Here is a 26,914-nt window from a genome sequence, read left to right on the forward strand (position 1 = left end):
ATTGATTGCCATTTCTTCTGTGGAGGAAATAATAATGTTGTAGGTAGCTGTCTTTAGTGATTTGCCCTCGAGTACACTTCTGACAGCTCATTACCTCCACAGTTCTGCTTCATTGAGAATTTGCCACCAAAGTTCAAGTTTGGACACTTTTTTGTCAGAAAAAATTGCCTCATTGATTAGTTTTTATTTTGTAGTGATTGTGGGTTTTTTTTAAATCTACTTGCACTTTTTCATGAATTGTACTCAAAATACCAGAACTTTTTATAAGCCCCTTATAAAGCAGTTAATCTGGTATACAGTGGGGCAAATAAGTATTTAGTCAACCACTAATGTTTGATTTTTTAAGAATTTATTTGCAAATCATGGTGGAAAATAAGTATTTGGTCAATACCAAAAGTACATCTCGATACTTTGTTATGTACCCTTTGTTGGCAATAAAAGAGGCCAAACGTTTTGTGTAGCTCTTCACAAGCTTTTCACACACTGTTGCTGGTATTTTGGCCCATTCCTCCATGCAGATCTCCTCTAGATCAGTGATGTTTTGGGGCTGTTGTTGGGAAACACGGACTTTCAACTCCCTCTACAGATCTTCTATAGGGTTGAGATCTGAAGACTGGCTAGGCCACTCCAGGACCTTGAAATGCTTCTTACAAAGCCACTCCTTTGTTGCCCTGGCTGTGTGTTTGGGATCATTGTCAAGCTGAAAGACCCAGCCATGTCTCATCTTCAATGCCCTTGCTGATGGAAGGAGATTTTCACTCATAATCTCTCTATAAATGGCCCCATTCATTCTCTCCTTTACACGGATCAGTCGTCCTGGTCCTTTTGCAGAAAAACAGCCCCAAAGCATTATATTTCCACCCCCATGCTTCACAGTGGGTATGGTGTTCTTCAGATGCAATTCAGTATTCTTTCTCCTCCAAATACGAGAACCTGTGTTTCTACCAAAAAGTTCTATTTTGGTTTCATCTGATTATAATACATTCTCCCGGTTCTCTTCTGGATCATCCAAATGCTCCCTAGCGAACCGCAGACGGGCCTGGAAGTGTACTTTCTTTAGCAGGGGGACACATCTGGCAGTGCAGAATTTGAGTCCCTGTCGGCACATTATGTTACTTATAGAAGCCTTTGTTACTCTGGTCCCAGCTCTCTGTTGGTCATTCAGTAGGTCCCCCCGTGTGGTTCTGGGATTTTTGCTCACCGTTCTTGTCATCATTTTGACGCCACGGGGTGAGATCTTGCATTGGGCCCCAGATCAAAGGAGATTATCAGTGGTCTTGTATGTCTTCCATTTTCTAATAATTGCTCCCACAGTTGATTTCTTGACACCAAGCGTTTTACCTATTGCATATTCAGTCCTCCTAGGCTGGTGCAGGTCTACAGTTTTGTCTCTGGTGTCCTTCAATAGCTCTTTGGTCTTGGCTATAGTGGAGTTTGGAGTTTGACTGACCGAGGTTGTGGACAGGTGTCTTTTATACCCATAATGAGTTAAAACAGGTGCCATTAATACAGGTAACGAGTGGAGCCTCTTTAGACCTTGTTAGAAGACGTTAGACCACTTTGACAGCCAGAAATCTTGCTTGTTTGTAGGTGACCAAATACTTACTTTCAATTCTAATTTGGAAATAAATTCTTTAAAAATCAAACAATGTGATTTTCTGTTTTTTCTTTCCACATTCTGTCTGTCATGGTTGAGGTTTACCCATGTTGACAATTACATGCCTCTCTAATCTTTTCAAGTAGGAGAACTTGCACAATTGGTGGTTGACTAAATACTTATTCGCCCCACTGTACTTCATGGAATGTTCGGTCTAATTTGAGTCATGCACAAATATTTTTGTTGATGATGATATGAAGCGTTTATGCACATTTGTCAGAGACCTGTGAAACATTTCACCCCAACAGCTGTAAGCTTAATTTATCTTTAACATAATAGCGGTTCTAACCCACAGTTTTTTTTTAGTGTGTCACTCGCATACACAATAACAAGAACATCGTGCCATAGCAGATTGTGAGTGGGTGAATAGTCTGGGCTTTTGTGCTGCTCCTTTTTTTTTAACATGACAAAATGACATCGCCTTCAAGTGCAATGCCTTTAGCTAATGCCTGGGAAATCCTCTTCATGTCACCCCCTACGTCTGCGTCATCAGGAGCAATTTTTACATGCTTTCCGCCTCCCACATGATGGCTTGCTCACTTGAAATGCACCCCGGAAAATGGGCAAAGCGCCTCGCCTGCGTATGGCAAACTCATCGTCAGGCAGTGTTAATGCATTAAGCAGTGTGGAGCTACTATTTTCATTAAGGCAATGATTCTCAACCATTGTCTATCTATGCTAGCGGTGTAATGTGACAGAAAAATTAATTGTGCTTCTGCAAGATGCCAGAAGCTATGCTTTACGTATGCATCCACTTGTTGCCAATTATAGAATGGAATAAAAAGTGAAGAAAATAAGTATTTGAACACCCTGCTATCTGACATTTTCATTGTAGGTGCATGTCCACTGTGAGAGAGATAATCTAAAAAAAAAAATCCAGAAATCGCAATGTATGATTTTTATTTGTATGATACAGCTTCAAATAAGTATTTGTACACCTGAGAAAACGAATGTTAATATTTGGCCTTTGTTTGCAATTACAGAGGTCAAACGTTTCCTGTAGGTTTTCACCAGGTTTGCACACACTGCAGGAGGGATTTTGGCCCACCCATCAGTCAGGTTTCTAGGCTGTCGCTGTGAAACACACGGTTTCAGCTCCCTCCAAAGGTTTTCTTTTGGGTTTAGGTCTGGAGACTGGTTAGGCCATGCTAGAACCTATATATGCTTCCGTTTTGGCCGCTCCTTGGTTTTCCTGGCTGTGTGCTTCGGGTCATGTTGGAAGACCCAGCCACGACCCATCTTCAATGTTCTGACTGGGGGAAGGAGGTTGTTCCCCAAAATCTCACAATACAGGGCCCCAGTCATCCTTTTTAATACAGTGCAGTCGTCCAGTCACATATGCAGTAAAACACCCCCAAAGCATAATTCTACCACCGCCATGCTTCACAGTAGGGTTGGTGTTCTTTGGATAGTACTCATCAATCTTCTTCCTCCAAGCACGGTTAGTGGAATTACGACCAAAAAGTTCTATTTTGCCCTCATCTGACCACAAAACCTGTTCCCATGGTTCCTCTGCATCAACCAAATGGTCACAGGCAAACTTAAGACGGAACTCGACATTTGCTGGTTTAAGCAGCAGAACCTTCCGGGCTATGCTTGATTTCAAACCATGACGTCTTGGTGTATTGCCAGCAGTACCCTTGGAAACGGAGGTCCCAGCTGTTTTTAGGTCGTTTACCAACTCCTGACATGTAGTTCTGGGCTGATTCTTCACCTTTTTTTAGGATCATTGAGACCCCATGAGGTGATAGCTGACATTGGGCTTCGATTTAGATTGACCGTCATGTTTAGCTTCTTCAATTTTCTAATGAATGCTCCAACAGTGGACCTTTTTTCACCAAGCTGCTTGGTAATTTCTCTGTAGCCCTTTCCAGCCTTGTGTAGGAGTACAATTTTGTTTTGTGCCAATATGCATGTTGTCTTCAGAGTGAATGAAGAAGCCTCCTGCCTTTGTACAAGGGCTGGTCGCAGCTTAGCACAGCAGTTATGCTTATTGTCCAATAGATGTCTCCTAACTAAAATGCTTGGGATTTGTTATGTGAGCAGAACATTTGAATTCATCGTACAAAAATTCAAAGAACAGATGATTGAAAAATAATAAGTTCACGACCACATATATCTGTAGCGGTTTGATATCAGTATCGGGTAACAATTTACAATAATGATCCCTTAATTAACATTAGTTAATGCATTTATAGACAATAACTCATGTTTAAGTAACATGACAATAATTCATTTAATCCCTTATCTAACATTTATTAATATATTAATTAACATGAGTTAATGCATTAGTTAATGCATTTTAAAACAATAACTAATGTTTAAGTAACATAATTAATATAATTGCTTATATAACATTTATTAATATATTAATTAACATGAGTTGATGCATTAGCTAATGCATAACCAGGTTAAGTGATACTTATGATGTACAGTCACGTGAAAAAATAACATACTTAAGGTTAGGCAATAATATATATAATACATCACTTAGCATTAATTCACATATACATTAGTGTATTAATAAATTGTTATTAATGTATACTGGTACTAGTAAGTGATTGTTATTTTAAAATGAGAAACATTGCTCTGTGAGTCCTTGGGTGCTGCTAACCTTAACCTAACCTTAAGTATGGTATTATTTCACGTGAATGTACCTCATAAGTATTACTTAACCTTAATTAACCAATACTGAATGTTTTTTGGACCCTTATGGTAAAGTGTAGCACATGTGTCCCTTAACTAAGAAATTATAAATGCTTAAGTTCCCCCCCTTAACCTTTATTAACCATTACTGAATGCTTTTTGGACCCTCATTGTAAATTGTAGCACATGTGTCCCTTAACTAAGAAATTATAAATGCTAAATTAACAAACCCTAACCCTATATAGGCCGATATATATTTTTATTATACCAAACCATTAGTTGCTGTCTGGTTATGCATTAAATAATGCATTAGCATGTTAATTAATATATTAATAAATGTTAGATAAGCAATTATATTAATTATTGTAATGTTACTTAGCTAACATTAGTTATTGTCTAAAAATGCATTAACTAATGTGAATTAAGGGACCCTTATTGTAAAGTGTTACCCAGTATCGGATTTTTGGAGTTGGACGATATCGGGATATCGGTTATCAGTTAGAAAGTCATTCTCAGGGAACTCTAAATGCAAATATTCAATAAACCTTTGCCATAAAAAGTACATTTGGCTAGATTCCATTTCACCCATAACCCCACCATGGACACACGATCAAAAATGGATTGTTCTTTGCCCAGTTCAAATACGTGTAGCACGGACAGCTGCTATTAAACAGCACAATCATAAATCAAATGTACAGTAGCTTTAGTGTGATTGCACATCTCTCAGCCTTGCCCACAATAATGCTGCTACTGTTATCAGTGTAATGAAAGATAATCATGTAAATGGGTTATTCTAGACCATTAAACAAAACATCTCATGTGTCAGCAAAACCCCATCAATACATTAGAAGGAAATTCCAGCGCCACGCCCAGGGTTATCTATACATATTAAAGTTTTATTGTTGTAGGTAAAATCGATTCATTTACATAATTAGGCTTGCAATGTATCATGCAAGGCAGGCAAGCAGAGCCGAGTAATGAGGCAGGGGAAAGGGAGTAAACGTGCGGCTCAGCATATGACAGCAGCCATGTTTAGAACTTGCTATATAGTGCAACTCTCCAGGGAAGTCGGCTAATGACTTCGATTTTTTTTCACAGGATGAGTCAAAACAATCATGGCCTCTAGCCGGCTTTTCTTTCTTCCTTCCTTTGGTATCGTACCTGATGGAATACAAAGCTGTCTTGCCGATGTGTTCATTCTCTTGTGGAATTGGTATGGTCTATTATTTCAACAAGAGTTCTACAAAAGACATTCATTAGTTAATGGCATCATGCATTTGAGTTGTTTTGATTTTATTGGACCTGGAAACATGGTGGAGGTAAATTTAGGACGCCTCCTGTCACGCGCCTGGCTGGGCTGTCGGGCGGCTGGATGTGATAGGGCGCGCTCGGGCGGGGTGTCTAGGTGCCGGGATTGGCGATAGGGCGGCGTAGTGTGGGTCGCCAACGGGCTTACTCTCACAAGGGATTCACACGATTACTGGGTTCTAGATCACAGAGCTGATTTGTGTACACCCTAGCCCACAGGTGTCAAACCAATTCCAGAAAGGGCCAAGTGGTGCCGGATTTTGTTCCAACCGATACAACGCAGAGAGTTTAACCAATGAACTTCCTGCTGAAACAAGCAGCACCTGAAATAGTTTAACTGATTACACATGTAAAAGATCTAATTGGTGAAAAGGTGTCCTCTTCATTGGTTGGAAAGCAAACCTGCACCCACTTGGCCCTTTCTGGAATCGGTTTGACACCTGTGCTCTAGCCCTTTCAATCATTTAGCTTATAGATTCCCCCACCCCCATCCCCCTCTTTCCCTGGTCAACAGGCCCCCCACATGGTGTCAACCGGAAATACATCTAGCTGACGATAGCACCAACATATTAGTATTTAGTCTAGACCAGGGGTTCCCAACCTTTTTTTGCACCACGGACCGGTGTTATTTGGGTCTTTTTTTCACGGACCGGTGTTCTGACAAATTTTGCAACCCATCAAAAATTGCAACGATACGGTTCTGCGCATACACGTAACGTTAATCATAGCCGTAAAATGCGCAAGTGCAGCGATTCCAAAGTAAAGACTACAAACTTCCTTGAAAGAAAGGAATATTAACTTACGTTTGATCATGGAAGGACTTGTAGAAAACTTCTCCACAGATACATCCTGCCATGTTAGCTGCACACAACAACTGCACACCGCTCTCACTATTAACGACTTCGCCTTGTCGTTAAGCATTAATTAAGAAGCCCGCTTCACAAAGATACGATGTTGGAAATTGTAGCAAGGTTTTCAATGCTCTCGTAGCGATGTCAGGATATTCCAGAATGACTTTAATCCAGAACCTCGGGAGAGTTGTTGTCTCAAATGCACGTTTAATAAAGTCGCCGTCATTTGCGATCTCTACAAGTTGATCCTCCTGTTGCACAGACATGCTCGAATCACTCGGTTTATTCACAAACGGGTCACGAATCCACTCCTTCGAATTTCATGGGTCTTCGAGGTTGTAGGCTCGTCAGGTGCCCTTTTCGCCGTAAAAATATCTCCAAAGACGTCTGTTTTCCAGTCATCTTCGTTCGTGTGGGGGCTAATTATTTCCGGGAACAAATGTGCTGCGCCTGCAGCATAGTAATACGTTATTATCGAGGACAAGCGCGTATAGATATATTATATACACAAACAAGATGTACTGCTAGCAGTCCAATCAATGGATTTCTATGACGACTTCTAATCTATCCGGTAGTATTATATCTAGAGTAGACAGGAATATTGGTGTGTTAAGCAGGGGCACAGGGTTAATTCGGCCAGAATGCGGTCGTTATTAAATTATTATTTCCCATGTTGTTAATAACGGCGTTAGAATATTACAGCGTTACTAACGACGTTATTTTTTTCAGTAATGAGTAATCTAATTCATTACTTTTCTCATCTTGGCAACGCCGTTACCATTACTGAGGAGGGAAAGGCGTGCGTTACTATGCGTTACTAAGTTGGTTGAATAAAAAAAGTCTGAGAGAGACGGACTCACGGAGACGAGAGAGCAGGAGTGGGGAAGACGCCGTTGCAAACACGATGCTAGGTGGCTCCGATAATACCTGACTGTAGCCATAGCCTACAAACTACGCCCACATGATACAGTAGATATCACATATTATAGAACTAGATGCAAATGACAGACACTGCTGCATTGGCAACATGTTTTAAGGACTACATGCGTTAGTAAACAGCCGCCATCTTAAAGCAGTAGACCTCTCAAGAAGGCTCTGATGTAGAGATCCCTACTAACGAACCTAAGTAACATTTTTTTTTTTTTTTTTTTTAATCTAAAATGCTCCTAAATCGGCAAAATCTTGACTTAAATCTATCTTTAAATGATGAAACAGTTTTAAAACTTACAGATGTTGAAAGTAGACAGAAGGAAACTAATGCAATAACGGGAGCAATTTTAACAACTTAACGGTTGATTCACAACTTTAAATGATTTCCACACATAGCAAAGGTTACTATCTAGTTATCGCAATACCCTTGTCTCTAGTTAAGTGGAGGGTGAAGAATTGGGCTAGGGACAATTGTCCCCAAAAACCTTTAAACTTCACATTGTGTGACCTGTTTTTTTTGTTTGTTTTTTTGTTTTTGTTTTTTGGAGAAAAAAAAAAAAACATGAAAATTATCACTTTGCCAAGTTACTAATTCCTCTTACATTCAGGTAACTGAGTTATTAACGCAATTACTTTTTGGGAGAAGTCATTTGTAACGGTAATTAATTACTTTTTCAAAGTAAAATTAACAACACTGATTATTTCTCTGCGGCCCGGTAGCAAATGCGCCATGGACCGGTACCGGTCCGCGGCCCGGCAGATGGGGACCCCTGGTCTAGACGTTCAATGTATTTCTTGTTGTAGTTTGTATTTCTTTTCTTTCTTCTCTTGTGTTTCTTTTCTTCTGTTCCCCCATAACCCCTTCCTGTTCGCTGCTTTGTCATAATAAACGAGGTATGTTGAATGATCACAATGGGAGTATGTCAGACTCTCAATGTGAAACATTAAAACTGTTCAGACGATCCGGGCACTTAGCGTTCCATTCTCCGTGTCAAACAGCTGAACAGGACAGGTTTTAAAAAAATAAAAAAAAGAAGAAAAAAAAAGTTAACGGCATCATGCATTTGGGTTGTTTTGATTGTATTGGACCTGGAAACATGGTGGAGGCAAATTTAGGACATTACTTTCTTCTTACCTGCTTCTGCTAAAATGCTCCAAAAAATCCTAATAATAATAATAACAAAATGAATATCAGTAAAGAAAAGCCTATATTTCTTTGCTTTTTAGCAGTAGCTTCTCTCGATCCGATAAAGAAATCGGAGTGATCTTCTTTCACACAATAATATTTCATTATATTATGCGGCCATGAGCTGAATGATATCTGAAAATGTCTCACGCTATTCAGGTTTTTGTACAAATAAACAGATTAGATTTATTGTGGCAGCTTTTTTTTCTTTTTTTTTGTCCCCACTACGCTTCAGCACTCATATCTGCAGAGGGAGAGATAACTCAAATATTTTGCAAATACATATGATCCCTGCTATCCTGTTCATCCAACCTAAAGCTCAGATCTGTAGGTGAATCGAAAATCTCCTGTTAAAATATCTTTATTAGGATGCCATTATTCTGTATTTGTTATGCGAGTGCGCAAATATGTTTCCTCTTCCACTTGTCGCAAGTAATTCAAGCCGTCTACTGGCGATCCATTATGTGTAGACAGCACTGACTTCAAGGGGAATGATTTTTGAAAAGCAATCAGATCATGCTGTACTTCCTTTGTAGCATAGATGTGAGTGGTTTATGGAATAAACACAGAAGAAAAACCCCAGGAATTTGCGGGCAGGCTATTTGGGATACAGTCATTCAAATACGATGGATATTGATTTTTGTCTTGCAGTCATTGTGGAAGGGGTAGAACATGATGTAACTGTGCTTTCCTCAATATTTTCATTAGAATGCCATAGCGGAAGCTTATTTGTTATTTATAAGACTATCAATAAAAATGTATTCAGTCTAGCCAGGAGCAGTACTACATGTGCTGGTTACGTAATGCACAAATATCAGCAATATTTTGAAGGGATGGAGTGCATGTTTAATGGCATGTACCGTAATTTTCGGACTATAACCCACTACTTTTTTACTTTATTTTGAATCCTGCGGCTTATAGTTCAGTGTGGCTTATTTGTTGATTTATTTGGGTTAATAGGTAACACTTGACAGCGGCGTCATAGGACCGTCATAATTATGACATGACACTATCATGGGCGTTACTGAATGCTTATGACAGATGTCATTAAGTGTCATCTGGCAAATTATGTCACTAACTCCTATAATAAATCTTTTACATCCATTCAAAAGTGAGATAATTTGCCGGATAACACTAAATGACATCTATTATAAGCATTCATTAATGCTGATGACAGTGTCATTTAAGCCTGTCGCAATATGTAATAATTCCATTCATCGCACGATAAATAAAAATGAAGGCGGTAATTTTTCCGCTGCGATTTATCGCCTCGCGTTGCGTGCGCGCGTGCGACAGACATGCTGTTAAAAGGTCGGATTCCTTGTTACTAACTACGCAAAATGCATCTTCGTTCCATGTTCGGTCCGGGCCGGCAAAAATAGCGCCGGAGCCAATCCGTTCCCATTACCGTATTTTTCGGACTATAAGTCGCCCCTGAGTATAAGTCGCACCAGCCATAAAATGCCCAACGAAGAGGGAAAAAACATATATAAGTCGCACTGGAGTATAAGTCGCATTTTTTGGGGAAATTTACTTGATAAAATCCAACACTTACAACATATATGTAGTCTTGAAAGGCAATTTAAAAGAAAAAATTAATAGAGAACAACATGCTGAATAAGTGTACAGTATGATAATGTTACATGATGCATGAACAACAAAATGCAACAAGGCCGGTATGTTAACATAACATAGCTATTGAGAGTTATTCAGATAACTGTAGCATAAAGAACATGCTAACAAGTTTACCAAGCCATCAGTGTCACTCCAAAACATAAAAATAACATGTGAAATGATATAATAATGTGTTAATAATTTCACATATAAGTCGCTCCAGAGAATAAGTCGCACCCCCAGCCAAACTATGAAAAAAAAACTGCGACTTATAGTCCGAAAAATACAGTATATCCCATTGTTCAAGGCAGAGCCGTGGTTCAATGTATACCGGCTGCGTCAGTGCTCCGGACTGACTGCGGACCACGACGTGCTGTCAACTTTTGTTTTTATCAACACACGGCGCTAACAACACTTCTTCAACCTGTGGCTCTTGGTAAACCGTCTCTTTCACACCGCATCACATGAACAAAACAACATCACTGTTGCGTGCGCTTCCGGATATTTACAACGAAGTCCGCCAAAACATTGTTACCGACTTGGCTGCTACGAACAACCTCGCTTTGACAACGGACAGCTGAATGGACATGATGAACATTGAGTGGCAAATTAAGAGCGCTGTGCTTCAAACTCGTTCTGTTTATGAAAGTCGATTGTCATATGCTGGTGTTGTGCAGTAATGAGCAGATGTGACTTCTGTGGCGTTTGCTATCTTTTTTTTATGCGCGCACACACTAGATGTCATGAAATAGCAAACTAGATGTGCTACGTCCCTTTGGCTACGTGAGCACTATAGATAATGCTGCAAATTTTGTTAATTCAGTACGTGACACAAATGGATTCGGACCACATATAGGATGTCTTGCTCATGTAGTAAACCTAGCCGCTAAGAGAGCTGTAGCCCTGCCTCACTTTACAAACAGTAAAGATTGTTCTCAGCACTTTTATACAAAATTTCTTCAGATCAGTAAGAAGTAAGCACATACTGTAAATATTATGCACTTAAATGCATGATTATATGATGGCAATTTAATTTTCGCTCGTTAGCAAAACGAAACAAAAAATACAATTTTTTTTTTTCTTTCAGAGCATTAAATGTGTTGAATCGAATCAAAAATCGTACCAAACCGTGACTTAACTGTATCGCTGCATCACTAAGGAACACCATATGAGAAGCTATGAGGGGAAAAGTTTTCATTTGCCTAAATGCTTACAGTAAGTTATTAAGTGCAATTTTATTTTTTTTCCTTGAAAAAAAACATTTTATTTATTCTGTGTTTCTGTGCGGTATTAATGTTGTTGTTTTCTACATAAAAAGCATGGGCCATTGTTTTTAGTTGTGATATCTTAAAAAGTATTTTTGAATTTAAGAGTAAATATTTATCACGTTTAAATGGGGGTACTTGATCTATTAATATATACTGTATTCTCACTGTGTTATTGTAAATTGGTTTTAAAAAAAAATTGGGGCGGCGCAATAATATCGCATATCGCATATACTAAAATCTGTTATCGCGACAGGCCTAGTGTCATGTCATAGTTATGATTGTCTAATGACAGTCTTAAGGCGCCACTGTACATTAATGTGTTATCAAATACCATAACTAGAAATTAATGAAACAACTGGAACAGTAACTGAAGAAATAATTTGCACAGAACTAGGCATGTGCCGGTATGAGATTTTGACGGTACGATAACCGTGAGCAAAAATACCGCGGTTTCACGGTATCACGGTATTGCAATTATAGCTCCAAAATTTTTAGATGTATGGGTTTTTAAAAAAAAAAAAAAAACTTTTTTCCATTGAACAGGTTTTTTTTTTTCAGAACATATTTGCAAATTGGAACATGAATATAATGTGAAAATAAATTAATGTGAAAATAAATTAATTAACAAAAAATAACAAATATTTTATATAAAATTAAAATAAATAGAACCTAGACTATAACCACAGCCACAGCTCAAGTTGCTCAATATTAGAGCAAGAACAAAATAATTGCTATAAAAAAGTAAAAACACTTCTAAATTAAAAATATATACTGTATGACTTTTTTTGAGGGGGAGAAGCTGCAATTTCGCCATTTTCAGCCACTGTGTCAACTCTCTTCTACATTATGTCATGCCTTTGTGTTAAAAAGAACAAAGAATTCATAAGTTAATAAGTTAGTTAAAGATGTGTAAGTTAGTTTTATAAGTTAGTTAAAATGTAAATATTGTTGAGGAAAGGTTTCATCTAAAACAAAAAGTGAGGAGTGACACCTCCTTTCGCAATTAGCGATCTTTGACGCAATCCTTTTTTTTTCTCCCTCCTTCATTTAAGCTTGTTTCTCACTCAGCGGCTGTGAGACATGAAACGTCGACAAAGCTGCTCTCCCAGCTTAGCCTAGGCTAACATTCGTCTTTGTAAGTTTTAGTTAGTTTGTATATTGAATTTGAAAGGAAAATGTGTGTTTTGTTTTTGGCGACCTTTTTCATGGTTCTACTGCTCTCCTGTTGAACCTACTCACATGTGGAAAATACAATTGTATAACGTTTTAAATGTATTCATTTGTATATTTCACCACGATTTGAGAGCTCAATAAATTGAAGAAAAGTACGCCTTGTGTTTGGAGGGTTTGTTTTTGGGTTTGCTGTTTAGCAGAATAGCGTCACTGACACTCACGGCAACAAACAGGGGAAGGGTGAGCGCTGCCGCACCAAGCCACTTCGGCTGCATTTTGGCACATGAAAAATAGCGAATACCGTACTAAGGTATGACGGAAAATTTTAGTGGTCTTGACACCGCGACGTTTTCACACCACGGTAAACCGTGAAACCGGTAACCGGCACATGTCTACACAGAACATGAATTTTGATTGTTATTTACATCTCTAGCGCTGCAATGCATGCTAGGAGGCATGTTGGACAACAACAGTGTTGACAGCAGGTGGCAACAGAGGTTGACAGTCTCCCCCAAGGGAGCAGTGATGGCCAAATGAAGCTTAAAGCAATGAAACTTTGCGGCCAATTGGTTCAAAGCTTCACGGTGGTTCATTTGGTCTTATGACAGTTGTATGATGCCGCTGTCAAATAAAGTGTTACCGGATAATATATTTTGGTGTAAATATGCCAAAATACAGTGAGGACAGCTGCGGCCTATAGGCCAGTGCGGTTTATCTATGAACAAATGTCATTTTCGTGTCAAATTTGGTGGGTGGCGGCTTAGTCAGGTGTGCCTTATAGTGCGAAAATTACGGTAGTCCACTTAAATATGCAGTTCTGCAGCACACAGAATTAGTTTAAATGGTTAATTTTCAGTTTTTTGAAGTAATTAATATTTATAAACTATATTACATTTTTGTTTAACCAACAAATCAATGACAACAAGCATCCTTTCGACTAAATTAAGTTCCACCACGGCGATGTTTGATGTCCTATCCCTGCAAAACCTAACTACTAATTTCTGAAACTCGTCATTTTCAATTCAGAAACTGACAGGTGCGATGCATTTAATTGCCTTTAGAGCAATTACATATTCACACCTTCACAGACTGTAGTCGTCATTCGTCCCATATGTCCTCAAACGTAACTTGGAGTGTGATTTTGAGTAAAACATGATGAACTTTTAATTGTGGTATGGTTGTGGTGCAAAACCGTCCAAGAGAGAAGTCTTTGGTGAAATTGTTGTCAGTGATCAGGCCCTCATATTCAATGATGAAGCCCTGGCCAATGTTGGTTGAATCAAGCGGGTTTGACAAAAACTTAAGTACTAACTTAAGCACCAATGAAGGAGATAACTCAATCATCAGTAGGCGTGGGAACCTCTTGGTATCTCACGATACGATACGATTTGCGATACAAAGCTCACGATAACGATGATCTGACGATATGGCAATACAACGATGATCGAACATTTGTAGAATATCCTAGAAGGATTTTCTGACTAACAACTAATAAACAGAAAAACAAGCCTCTGCTGTAAATTGGAATGAGTTTATCACCAGTAGACGTCCAATCCATTTGAAATGGGAGGGTGGAAGCCCTCCCACTTCAAACGGATTGAACGTCTACGGCCTTCAGAGGCAGCCAATGCCAGACAATGAGGTAATTTCGGGCCATGTAAGGTCATTTACCTGTTGATGTTCAGTTACTTCCTGTTGATTTTGGGGTATTTTATGGGTCACATCCTGTTGATTTTGAGTTACAGAACAGGAAGTGACCTGGGAATCACCCAAATGAATAGACAGTGACTCAAACTCAACAGGAAATGACCTATTAATGCCCTAAAAGGAACCGCAAGTGAACTGTAAATGCCCTGAAAACCCACAGTCTAAGGGGCCGTTTACATGGTGACTCTCCAAGAAGACGAAAAATTTCAAATTTGCATTTCCATGGTTTCGTTTCCATTCGAACAATGTCGCAATTCCGCATGAAAACGATGTAGTATTCAAACCAAGCCCTAGGGGGCAGTGCAGATTTACAAGGCGACAGCGAATGATGCACTTTGACCCCACGGGGCTCCTCAGCGCGGAAGAAAACATGCCCGCCCATTCGAAGCAATGGCATTTTCCTTTTGCTCCAAAAGGCACAAAAATAGAAACATTCAACATATTTTAATTTAAAAATATTATTAAAACAGTAAATTAAAGCCGACGTTCCGCCATTTGCCATTTTTAATGTTAAATAGCACCGCTGCGCACGCCCAATGTGACGTGTACAAGTGCTGACGTTATCGGCGTGGGTCCGGCGCGGCAGTAGCCTTTGATATGCATGCGAAGCAAGACCCCCTCAATCCCCCGCAATCGAATTCTTCCACTTTCGAGGCAGGATTCAGAATTTTTCGTCTTCGCCGACACCATATGCACGCGAGGCAATTTCGCTACTCAGTCATTGCGTCTTTGTGTCGCAGTGTCGCCATGTAAACTGCCCCTAAATGGATTGGGCGTCGTGCACCGTCAATGCAGCCTTAGAGCATAGGCGGAGTTTGACTTTTGGGGCAGGGGGGGCACAACATGTTGATGACCCTGAAACGCTGTGTCAGCCATAAAATTAATTTACAAGAATATTTATTATAATAAGTTGACAATGAGCGTTTTTTGTTTCCCACCATTCTTGAGGGGAATTCTGAATCAGGCTGCTTAGGCAATACTTTTCGCCAAGATCGTCAACTATTGAATATGGTACGCCTGCCGGTGTAGTGCCAATGTAGTTACTCCAGTCAAAAATTGTATCCCCTGGTCGGAGCCATATGGAGGTAGATGTGTGTCTTTATTATTCAATACAAAAAAAAAGTTACGTTGCTTCAATCAAAATATATATTTTCAATCAAAAAAAGTCGCTTCAATCAAAAAAAAAAAAAAAAAAAGTGTTTGAATGCAATAATAAATTTGAAACTAAAAAAAAAAAAAACGCATGTGAAAGCTTTTTTTTTTTTTTTTAATTGGAGTCAAGTTCGTTTTTTTTTGATTGAAGCAACTTTTTTGATTGAAGTAATGTTGGTTTGTGTTTGGGCCACAATTTGGCTAGGACGTTTTTGTCTTTCTTATTCAATCAAAAAATAAGTTGCTTCAAAATATATATTTTCAAAAAGAAAAATCACTTTAATCAAAAAAAAAAAAATTTTCAATCATAGAAAACGTTTTGAATGCGAAAAAGTATTTGAGATTGAACAATTTGCATTTTAACACTTCATTTTTCATTGAAAAAGTTTTCTTTGATTGAAGCAATCCTTTTTGTGTTTGGGCCATTGATTGGTAGGACATTTGTGTCTAAATCATTCAATCCCCCAAAAAGTTGCTTCAATCAAACAAAAAAATCATTTGAAAAACAAATTGCCCTCCCCTATTTTTATTTATTTATTTATTTTTTTGGAAATTATATGCAAAGCAAATGACCGTCTAAGGTGCTAGTCACATGATCTGTTCGAAAAATAATTTTGACCCATTATAAAAATACACTCACCGGCCACTTTATTAGGTACACCTATCTAACTGCTCGTTAACACTTCTAATCAGCCAATCACATGGCGGCAACTCAGTGCATTTAGGCATGTAGACATGGTTTAAGACAATCTCCTGCAGTTCAAACCGAGCATCAGTATGGGGAAAAAAGGTGATTTGAGTGACTTTGAACGTGGCGTGGTCGTTGGTGCCAGAAGGGCTGGTTTGAGTATTTCAGAAACGGCTGATCTACTGGGATTTTCATGCACAATCATCTCTAGGGTTTACAGAGAATGGTCCGAAAAGAAAAAATATCCAGGGAGTGGCAGTTCTGTGGGCGGAAATGCCTTGTTGATGCCAGAGGTCAGAGGAGAATGGCCAGACTGGTTCGAGCTGATAGAAAGGCAACAGTGACTCAAATAACCAGCCGTTACAACCAAGGTTGGCAGATGAGCATCTCTGAATGCACAGTACGGCCTCCTAGCCTTCCTGCCCCCCCCCCCCCCCTTAAAATCTGCTTATGCCTTAGAGTTAACTGAGACACTATTATGGTGGAAGATTTTGGTAGCAACTTGTTGGTTTCTTTTTATTTTTTTATTCTTTTATATATTGACCCCTTTTTACAACGATATCTCGATTCTTGGCAGGAGCATATCGATAACCTTTTGGGATACAAAGTATCACGATATATCATCATTTCGATATTTTGTCACACACCTAATCATCAGTGAGTTTACCTGTACCATTGGATGATAATTCGTGGCATTTAGATGAGCCAGAATGGAAGTCTGAATCTCCCGGGGACCAATTGGCCCGTCCCACCAAATTACACAGTCATGAGCTGAAACTACACCTATGGTGACACACACACACACACAGACACCCTAATCCAGTTAGCACTCGTAAATCTCCGAAGTGTTACTTTCCATCCATCCGTCTCGCTCCTGGCGTCTGCTCCGGCAAGGGGCGGCGCCTTAAATCTCTGAGCCTCAGCATTATTTCTGTTCCGTTTTGAGGCGTCATCTTACACTATTATACCTTCTCTAACCCCCTGCTTTGTTGCTGTGGCGACTCCCGCAGAAGACTGCAGCATTATCTGGCCAGGGGCAGCACGCGAGTCCAAGTTCATGTTACATAACAACTTGTTGCTACTGTAACCTTCTGTCAGCTCCAGAAGGTTGATTAATAAACACATCGACGCCTCCCAATGCATTTATGAGCATGTCGCGACACAATCAAGTAGTTGATTAGAAGTTGTTGAACTGTTGATTGAGTGTAGTGTGGAAATTAATATTTCTATATCTGTTGTCCTGTATTTGTAGACATTGTGTGTTGGTCACTGTGCATAATTGATGCCCCCACAACATGCCACACACAATTTTCACCCTAACATCTGTCCATCTTCACGCCCCCTCCCCAAAACACTCCAAACACCGCTCGGCTCTTCCATCAGCTTGTCACACGGTGTCAGATGCTGTGACTCACAGTGTTTATCGCAGCCGCGGGCGTGACACCACAACGTGTGTGACATTTGCTCCGTGTGTGCGTGTGTCTGTTGACTTCACTTGTTCAAATCAAATCGCCACGTTAACCTACGCATCTGGACCAAGCAGGGCCACATCATGAGGTTAGCGAGGTTTGCTTGAACTCGCTCGCAACTCGTTTGCAAGCAGTGTTGTTTATGGCAGCCCCTTTAATTTTCATCTTAGTCATATTTTAGTCATCTCAAAATGTGTTTGTTTTTGTCTAGTTTTAGTCGATGTTTACTAAAAAATGTTTTGTCTGTAGAAGTTTTAAAAATTTACTCAATAAATAAAAAAAGGTTTTCAACTATTTCAAATGAACATTGACAGACGAGCACATATTGTAGCGTCTACAATGCCTGACAAAAGTCTTGTCGCTTATCCATTTTGTAGAAACAATTCCTAATAACCTGACTTTTAATGATTCAATTGGTTTCAGAAATGGCTCATATGAAAGCTAAGACCCTCTCAAATGATGTTGAATGTACAAAAATGTATTTGTTCCACTGATAAAAGATTTATCAATTAATGAAGACATAAAGGTCAAATTTGGCAAGACAAAAGTTTTGTCGCCTACAAAAAGTTGTGTGAAAATTGAACAAAAAATGTACTTCAAATACAAAAATATGTTACATAACATAAGCGAAATAAGTAGTGGTTCTGTGAGATCCAAATTTAATATTTTGTATGACTTCCATGGGCATGAAGGGCTGCATCCATGCGGATCGGCAAGGATTCATACAATTTATTGATGACGTCATCAGGAACATCAAAGAAAGCAGTCTTGCATGCCTCCCAGAGTTCATCAACATTCTTGGGTTTCGTCTTCCATGCTTCCTCTTTCATCCTGTTCATGTCTGGTGACTGGGCTGGCCAGTCCTGGAGGATCTTGATCTTCTTTGCCATGAGAAACTTTGAGGTAGAGATTTAAGTATGCGATGGAGCACCACCCTTCTGCAGAATTTGTCCCCTTTTTATGGTTAGGAATGTAAGAGGCAGCTAAGATTTGTTGATATTTCAGACTATTTATGTTGCCTTCCATCCTGCAGATCTCTCGCACACCCCCATACTGGATGTAACCCCAGACCATGATTTTGCCACCACCAAACTTCACTGTTTTGTGGCAAAAGGTCGATTTTTCAGATGAATCTTTGAATTACACCAGAGTCACCGCAAATATTGCAGGAGATCTACTGGAGCCCGCATGGATCCGAGATTCACTCAGAAAACAGTGAAGTTGTTTCTATTTGCTGTTTCTACTGAATGGATAAGTGACGAGACTTTTGTCAGGGACTCTACAAGGAGGACAATGCAAACTTGGTGATTATATGCACTCAGCAGGAAAACAGTCAATTAATTATATCCACCTGAACACCACGGACTGTATGTTAAAAAAAAAAGTTGTCCGAGATTTTAAGAGAACGCTCGCCGTGAGCGTTAGCCTAATGCTAACGCGGATACTATGCTAATGCTAAGTTACATTTAGTGTGAGATAATCACTCAGCACAGACCTTTAAATGCTAAAGCAACATCATTGCATGTAAACCAATCTTACCGTGTGTAAGATGACACACTGGTGAGTCGAGATGGGTTGGGGCACTCGCAGCACGTCACGAGTGACACAACCAGACACTGCTACGATCGTAGCACGCTAACTACACAGATGTCACACATTGTAAACATATAAAAAGAAACCATTGCGTATTTTCGTCTCTTTCTCATCTCGTCAGACAAAAACTGGCATTCGTCTCGTTATGTTGTAGTCTCCCAAAGCACGTTTTTAGCTTATCGTCGTCTCGTCATGAAAAAATTGTTCGTTGACGAAAAACACTGTCTGATACGAAGGCGATGTGTACATCAAGGCGAGATTTGTTCTCTGTTGTAATGATGACGGTCTACTTCGGGAGAAAAAAGTTACTTGTTTCTTGTTAATATTTGATTTGATTTTAATGGTATTGGAGAACTTCTCGGAATGGTTTCACCTCCTGACAAAATTGTGATTAAAAAAAAAAAAAAAAAAAAAAAAGCATATGTTAATATGGGCATGACAATCTTAAAAAACTATCAGCAGGTGCATTATGTATTTCTTCTTCCCACAGCATTCACACCAAAACATTTATATTGAATGAAGTAGAAATCAAAATTCCATCCTGAAGAATTAAATCAAATTGATAGTTTCCATATTTCCACCTTTAATGCTTCTTTGTCTGTCCAGATGTGTTGGTGAATGGGAAGCCTTGCGACTGCGACGTCATCGCCGACTGCCGAGTGGGCGACGCGGTTTCCCTGGAGATCAAGCTGACCAATCGGAGCAAGAACTCCGTGGGCCCCCTGGCTCTGACCGTGGTGCCCTATCAGGACTATCAGAATGGTGTTCAGAACTACGACATGGGCGAGGCTGTGACCTTCATCGGTTCCAACACCTTCTGCATCGACACGGTTAATATTAAACACCCCACACTACACTCTGAAAAACTTTATAATACAGTGGTCCTTTCACTTATTAGTGACCCAATATAACTAGTTTTTCATGATAAGTCATTGCTTTGTCTATCGTTGTCTATCATCTATTACTAGATGCAGCAGTGACTTTGTCTCACTATTCAACAGTGCTTCTCAATTATTTTCTCTTACGCCCCCACAACTCTCTGCCATCACTGTAAATAGTATCATTTGTCTCTAAAATTATTATTATAAGTAAACCTCTGCAAAACATTGTGTCCTTTTTAATTTTGAAGAAAAAAAAGTAATATTGATCAACTTACAATAAAGTATAACTTTATTAACATTGATTTGTTTGTAACAGAAAAGACTTAAAGCGCATCAATTTGCCTGAATCTAAAAAATTAATTTAAAAAAGTCACAACCACACTGTAAAAATACACTCAAGGTACATTTTTTGACCATTTGATCCTGAAAAAAATCACACACAATACGTTCTAACGCCGGATTTAGGTTGAAACCGGACGAAAATTTTAGTGCGTACAAGCGAGCAGGAGTGTCTCAAGAGTGATTTGGTCGAGGATTCAAGGTAATTATTATATAAAATACCACCATGCGTGCACTTTGAAACGTTGTGGAAAAAAATGAACTTAACCTAACCCTAACTTTACCTTGAAATACGTATGTAAAATGAACGAATCTAGACTGTTTAACGTTCATGTCTATAAAAATTTTTACACATCTATTTATAAGAATTTTAAACTTAAAAAGCTCTTTGTTTTGTGATGGCCGCCGTGTTGGATTTGTATCCATACTCAATAGCGTATCTTTGCATTCCAGTAATCAGATGTTCGGCCAACTGCCCTGTTTTTGGCAAAAGACTAGTAATTTAGACATTTCTGCGTCCATACAAAAAAAAAAAAAATCGGATTTTACGTGTATTATTTTATGGAGCATCGACAAACGACAAGGGTCAGATAGCCGGCAAGACGTGCTGAGGCAATAGTGACATCGGAATTCAACCTAAATAAGTTGTTATTGTATGTAGAAAAAAGCAAAATTATCTTTTGTTGAGTAAAACTAAGTTGATTCTACATGCTTTCCTCAAGTATTAAAGTATGAAAATTGATTGATTTATTAGCTGCTAAAAACATGTCAAAATTGCACTAAATTAAAAAAAAATTGAAGTCTATTGATCCTCAAAATAGTGATTCTCTGCATTTAATTATTTTTGTGCATGTAGCGTAAAATCTGAGAATTTTTCTAGCCATTTTAAGTTTTGTTATGCTTATATAAAAAATAGTCAGGATTTTATTAGGGAACAACTTAGAATTTTTTTTTTAATGTCGCTGCTCATGGAGACTCATGTATGCCTAAGGGAGGTGCCTGTTTTGGTTTTAGGTCGCTAGCAGCTTTGGTTTTGAAAATATTCCAATTTTAAGTTTCTGAAAATATGGCCCCCTGTGGAGCGGCCCCGTTTCCCGTCAACTTATAGTGCAGTCTATGTGCCACTTTATATGTTTCTAACAGTGCTCGCTGGTTTACTGAAGTAACACTAACAAAGCTTTTACTGATGTAAAAGTCAAAGCCAAAAGCCAAACGCTACATACGCTTCGTCATATTTCCTTGTCATAGCTCTTCATATTTCCTCACTCCAGTGCTCTTTGCTGTGTGGTCTTGTTTGGTTCAAAAATACTGCACACACTCTGAAAATGAGAGAGCCACTGCCACCCATTAAGTGAATGTGCAATTAAACTTGATTCTAGTATGGCAAAAATGTTCCCCAAGGTCAAGTCCGCCACCCCTGGCATCCCTCTGCGCCCCACTATTTGAGAAGTACTGCTATGCAACAAGCAGCAAGTATATATTCTTTATCATCTGCGGAAAAAATAAATGGTAACATTTAGAGATGTCCCGATTGATCGGGTCCGATCACGTCATTTTCAAAGTATCGGAATCGGCAAAAAAATATCGGCCATGCCTTTTTTTAATATATATATATTTTTTTTCATTAAATCGTTTTCTAATTGTATTTAACGTTATAGACATAATATGTTACACTCGTCCAGTCTTTAGTTTAGGCTTAAGGTAGGGTTATCAAATTTATCCCGATAACAGCGGTAATAAATTTTTTAAAAAATGTATCACGTTAAAATATTTAATGCAATTAATGCATGCGTTGTACGATCCACTCACGCATTGTCGCGCTCAATCTGTAATGGCGCTGTTTTACCTATATAGAGAGATAAAAGGCAGCGTATAATGAGTAGAGTGAATTTTGGCAGCCTTTGGAGCCTTTTTTTAATTGGCTAAAGCCTTACCATCCCTCTCCCTACAATTAGAAATATCATGGGAAGCAATGTGGGGAAGCAAGGTAGCAATTGATCTTTTTCTTAACACCTTATATTATTTCTCAACGCAGAGAAGATATATCAATTGGTAGCACTACGCACAGTCATGGTTCCACTTCCCATCATGCATTTGGGCATGGCTACAGTATCATTTACTGAAATCTCAACAAATACACTAGATGGCAATATTTAGTCACAATATACAAAGTCACAAGTCTTTCTATCCGTGGATCCCTCTCACAGAAAGAATGTTAATAATGTGAATGCCATCTTGAGGATTTATTGTCATAAAAAACAAATACAGTACTTATGTACTGTATGTTGAATGTATATATTCGTCCGAGTATTATTCATTTTTTTCTTAATGCATTGCCAAAATGTATATGATCGGGAAAAACTATCGGGAATGATTGGAATTGAATCGGGAGCAAAAAAAGCAATCGGATCGGGAAATATCGGGATCGGCAGATACTCAAACTAAAACTATCGGGATTGGATCGGGGGCAAAAAAACATGATCTGAACAACCCTAGTAACATTCCTGCTTCACTGACTCGGTTGTAGAAGTCTTCTTCTTGTGTGTCCACGTTTTTATTATACTGCTCCCTGGTGGCCACAGTGCGCATAGCAGAAGTGGAATTACAAAGGATTTTTTTTTTAATCGATGCCACACAAATTCCTAATCCCCAAGTGTAAACCATGTTGTACATAATTCTTCCCACTCTCTCTTCACTTTGTGCAGGTCAAACCCAAAGAAAAGTCCATCTGCATGGGCGCGCTGCTCTTCCTTTACACTGGAGACTTCTACCTTAACATCAAGTTTCAGGATGACAGCGCTGGGCGAGAGTTGCCTTTGGCCTGGTTCACTCTCCCCAGCGTCCACATCAGAACACTGGACACTCTTCTAAAGGCGGCAGCCTGATGACCTCACAGAACAGTTTGAATTTGTGTTAATATCTGTAAATAAGGTTGACATGACATGTAAATGTCCTTTTTAACATGAAACCGTGTTAGGAGTTTGCTTGCCAATTAGCCTACTGAGCTAGCCTGGCTAGCTACCATGTGCCAGTCTATAGCTAGGATGTACATCTTGGTAAGTTATTTCTTCCGTCCAAACTGAAATACAGATGAAAAGCAGCCATTTAAATGTAAATAAACTAAATCAGCAAAGCTGTCCCTCCCCAATGGCTTTGTCATTTCACTGATTTACGGTTGGCAGTCTCTGGCAGGTAAGATTTTCCACTTTTTTGCATGTCTGTCTGGACACTGTATATCTCTGTGGATCTTTTTTACTTGGCAGCAACAGGAAGGGGATTGGATGGCAGACAAGCCCCCCAAGGGTTGTTACATCTTGTTGCAGCACTAAAGAGAAACGGGCGGATTTCGACCAAACTTTGTTCTCCCAACGCTTTGGACAGACAGGTGATTAAGTGTTTGAAATGTAAGTACAGGGAACATTTTCAACCTTTACCTCAGCATTGAATCAGCACGGATGTATTTTCACGCAATGGGAGTTAACCTTGGTGGTTTTACATTGCATGGTAATGCCTCTGGAGTCAAACATGGCCAGGAAAATAAAAGTCGAACAGTCGTACAGGCCTTTTTTTCCCAAACATGATAAAATAATGACGTTAAGATAGCAATGCTTAACCAGTCACTTATGTCAGAGACATAGACGCGAATGCTTGTCAATTAGAATCTGACACTTGACTGCCTTTGATGAGTATAGTGGTTTGAAAAGTATCTAAACCCTTTGGAATTTCTCACATTTCTGCACATTCTGAAGCTGGACGCCCAGGCATATACAGTGGTATGAAAAAGTATCTGAACCTTTTGGAATTTTTCACATTTCTTCATAAAATCACCATCAAATGTGATCTGATCTTTTTCAAAATCACACAGATGTAAAACAATGTTTGCTCTAACTTAAACCACCCAAACATTTGGTTTTTGTATTTTAATGAGGATAGCATGCAAGCAATGACAGAAGGGGGAAAAATAAGTAAGTGAATCCTCTGCCTAAGGAGACTTAAAGAGCAATTGAAATCAATTTTTACCAAACAATTTGTCGGGTGTGTACCGAATCACTGATTAGTGATTTAAAGCTGCCCTGCCCACTATAAAACACACACCAGGTAAGAATTGTCTTGATGAGAAGCATTGTCTGATGTGCATCATGGCTCGGTCAAAAGAGCTGTCTGAAGACCTGCTATCAAGGATTGTTGATTTGTATAAAGCTGGGAAAGGATACAAAACCATCTCTAAAAGTCTGGATGTTCATCAATCGGCAGTCAGAGAAGTTGTCTACAAGTGGAGAGAGTTTGGCACTTTTGCTTCTCCCCCAAGCAGTGGCTGTCCACCAAAGATGACGCCAAGAGTTCAGGGTAGAATACTCATACACCTCATCCCCACTGTGAAGCATGGTGGAGGTAAAATCATGATTTGGGGCTGTTTTGCTGCCTCAGGGCCTGGACAACAGGCAATCATTAATGGAAGAATGAATTCAAAAGTTTACCAGGATGTTTTGCAGGAAAACCTGAGACTGTCAGACAGTTGAAGCTAAAATGAGGATGGATGGTGCAACAAAACAATTATCCAAAACACAGAAGTACAACAACTTCAGAATGGTTTCGGAAGAACAAAAAACACGTTCTGCAGTGGCCAAAGTCCAGACTTGAACCCCATTGCGATGCTGTGGCATGACTTAAAGACAGTGATTCATGCCAGACATCACAGGAATTTGACTCAACTACAGCAGTTTGGTCCAGATGAATTGGCCAAGATTAGTCCTGATCGATGTTCCAGACTTAACTGCAGCTACAGGAAGCGTCTGGCTGAAGTTATTGCTGCCAAAGGGAGGGCCACATGATATTAAATGTGATGGTTCACTTCCTTATTTTTCCCCTTTCTGTCATTGATTGCATACTATCCTCATTAAAATATGAAACCCTATAAATGTTTGGGTGCTTTTAGTTAGTTAAAACAGACAGTTCTTTCATCTTTGTGATTTTGACGATCAGATCACATTTGATGGTGATTTTATGCAGAAATATGAGAATTTCCAAAATGTTCAGATACTTTTTCATACCAATGTATACCTCTACTAGATTCTATGCAAAGTGACAGTTGTATATACTGGATGTTGAAGAATGTTATTGAAATAATTCAATAAGCTTCGGCTTCTCCCGTCAGCCCTTTTCTTTTCGGGTTGAATTAATTGTAAACACATATAAATGCTGTATGTTTGTTTGTATTTGTCATGCCTGAAGGGGAAAAAAAATGTCCTGACATACTGACACTCAAGAGAACTTGAGTGTATTTTATATTCCGTACCACTGCAGCCTGATGTTATTTGGTAGAATCTAAAATAAATCATTTAATACAGTTGTGTCAAACATGCGGCCCGGGGGCCAGAAGTGACTTGCAAGCAGTGTTGTTTCTGGCAGCCATTTTAATTTTCGTCTTCCTCATTTGGACAAAAATACTTATTAGTCTTAGTCATATTTTAATCATTTCAAAATGTGTTAGTCTTCGTCTAGTTTTAGTTGACAATTCTAAAATGTTTTCGTCTATAAACTTCAAGTTATAGTCAATGCATAAATAAATAGTTCCGAATAAACATGACAGACAAGTACATAACTGTACAGACTACAAGGACAACACCATTTTCATGATGATAAAACACACTCCGCAGGAAAACCATACATTATTTGCAATTAATTAAACTAACCTGGACACCACGAACGGGATATAAAATGTTTTCCAAGAGTTTAAGAAGACGCCGAGTCACCGCGCTGAATGCTGATGCTAACGCAAACGCTACAAGTTTGTTTAGTATGTGATGATCATTCAGACCAGACCTTTAAAGGCTAAAGCAAAGTGGCATAGCCAAGATAACAAAACTTACCAAGCAGCACCTGGCATCCGTCTCGTTATGTCTTTCCCAAGCACGTCATTGTGACGTCATCGTCATGAAAAAAAATGTTCGTTGACTAAATATTTTCTCAATCGTCATCGTTGACGAAAACAACACTTGCAAGGGCCCGTGGGATTGTTCTGCCTGACAGGCACGTTGCAGCTCATTCCTACTGTATGTATAGAATCACATGCTTTTATTTTGACATTGTTGTCGTAAAACCAGATTTTGGATTTGTGTGATCGGGTGCATGCACCAGTGAACTTAACTCACTATTGTGTCCGCAGTCACATTTGGTCATTTGCATTTCAAAATACTGTAGATTGGAAGTCTTGTGCTGTCAATGGCAGCCAATGAGTTAACCAGGAAGTGACCCGAAAATGCCCCAAAATCAACAGGCAGTGATCGATGAACAGGAAGTGTCTCGGAAATGCCCTAAAATGAAAAGGAAGTTTTGAAGAAGAAGGAAGTCACCTCAAAATCAGCAGACAGTGATCAATGAACAGGAAGTGGCCCGGAAGTGCCCTAAAATCAACAGGAAGGGACCAAAAATCAACAGGAAGTACCCTGAAA

At 39.1% G+C, this 26,914-nt stretch overlaps 1 protein-coding gene across 2 annotated transcripts in view; it reads left to right on the forward strand.

Annotated features, from left to right (window-relative positions):
- The window catches only part of trappc9 (trafficking protein particle complex subunit 9), a 280,127-nt gene extending 256,506 nt beyond the window's left edge, over positions 1 to 23,621 (forward strand). For both annotated transcript variants that reach the window (XM_057828240.1, XM_057828241.1), the window contains 2 exons: positions 19,849 to 20,072; positions 23,168 to 23,621. In XM_057828240.1, coding sequence (XP_057684223.1) covers positions 19,849 to 20,072; positions 23,168 to 23,347 — 404 coding nt within the window. In that variant the 3' untranslated portion in view covers positions 23,348 to 23,621. The remainder of the gene's footprint in view (positions 1 to 19,848; positions 20,073 to 23,167) is intronic.
- The last annotated feature ends 3,293 nt before the right edge of the window (positions 23,622 to 26,914 follow it).

Source organism: Corythoichthys intestinalis, chromosome 22 (genome assembly GCF_030265065.1).
Source record: "Corythoichthys intestinalis isolate RoL2023-P3 chromosome 22, ASM3026506v1, whole genome shotgun sequence".
NCBI classification, from domain to species: Eukaryota; Metazoa; Chordata; class Actinopteri; order Syngnathiformes; family Syngnathidae; genus Corythoichthys; species Corythoichthys intestinalis.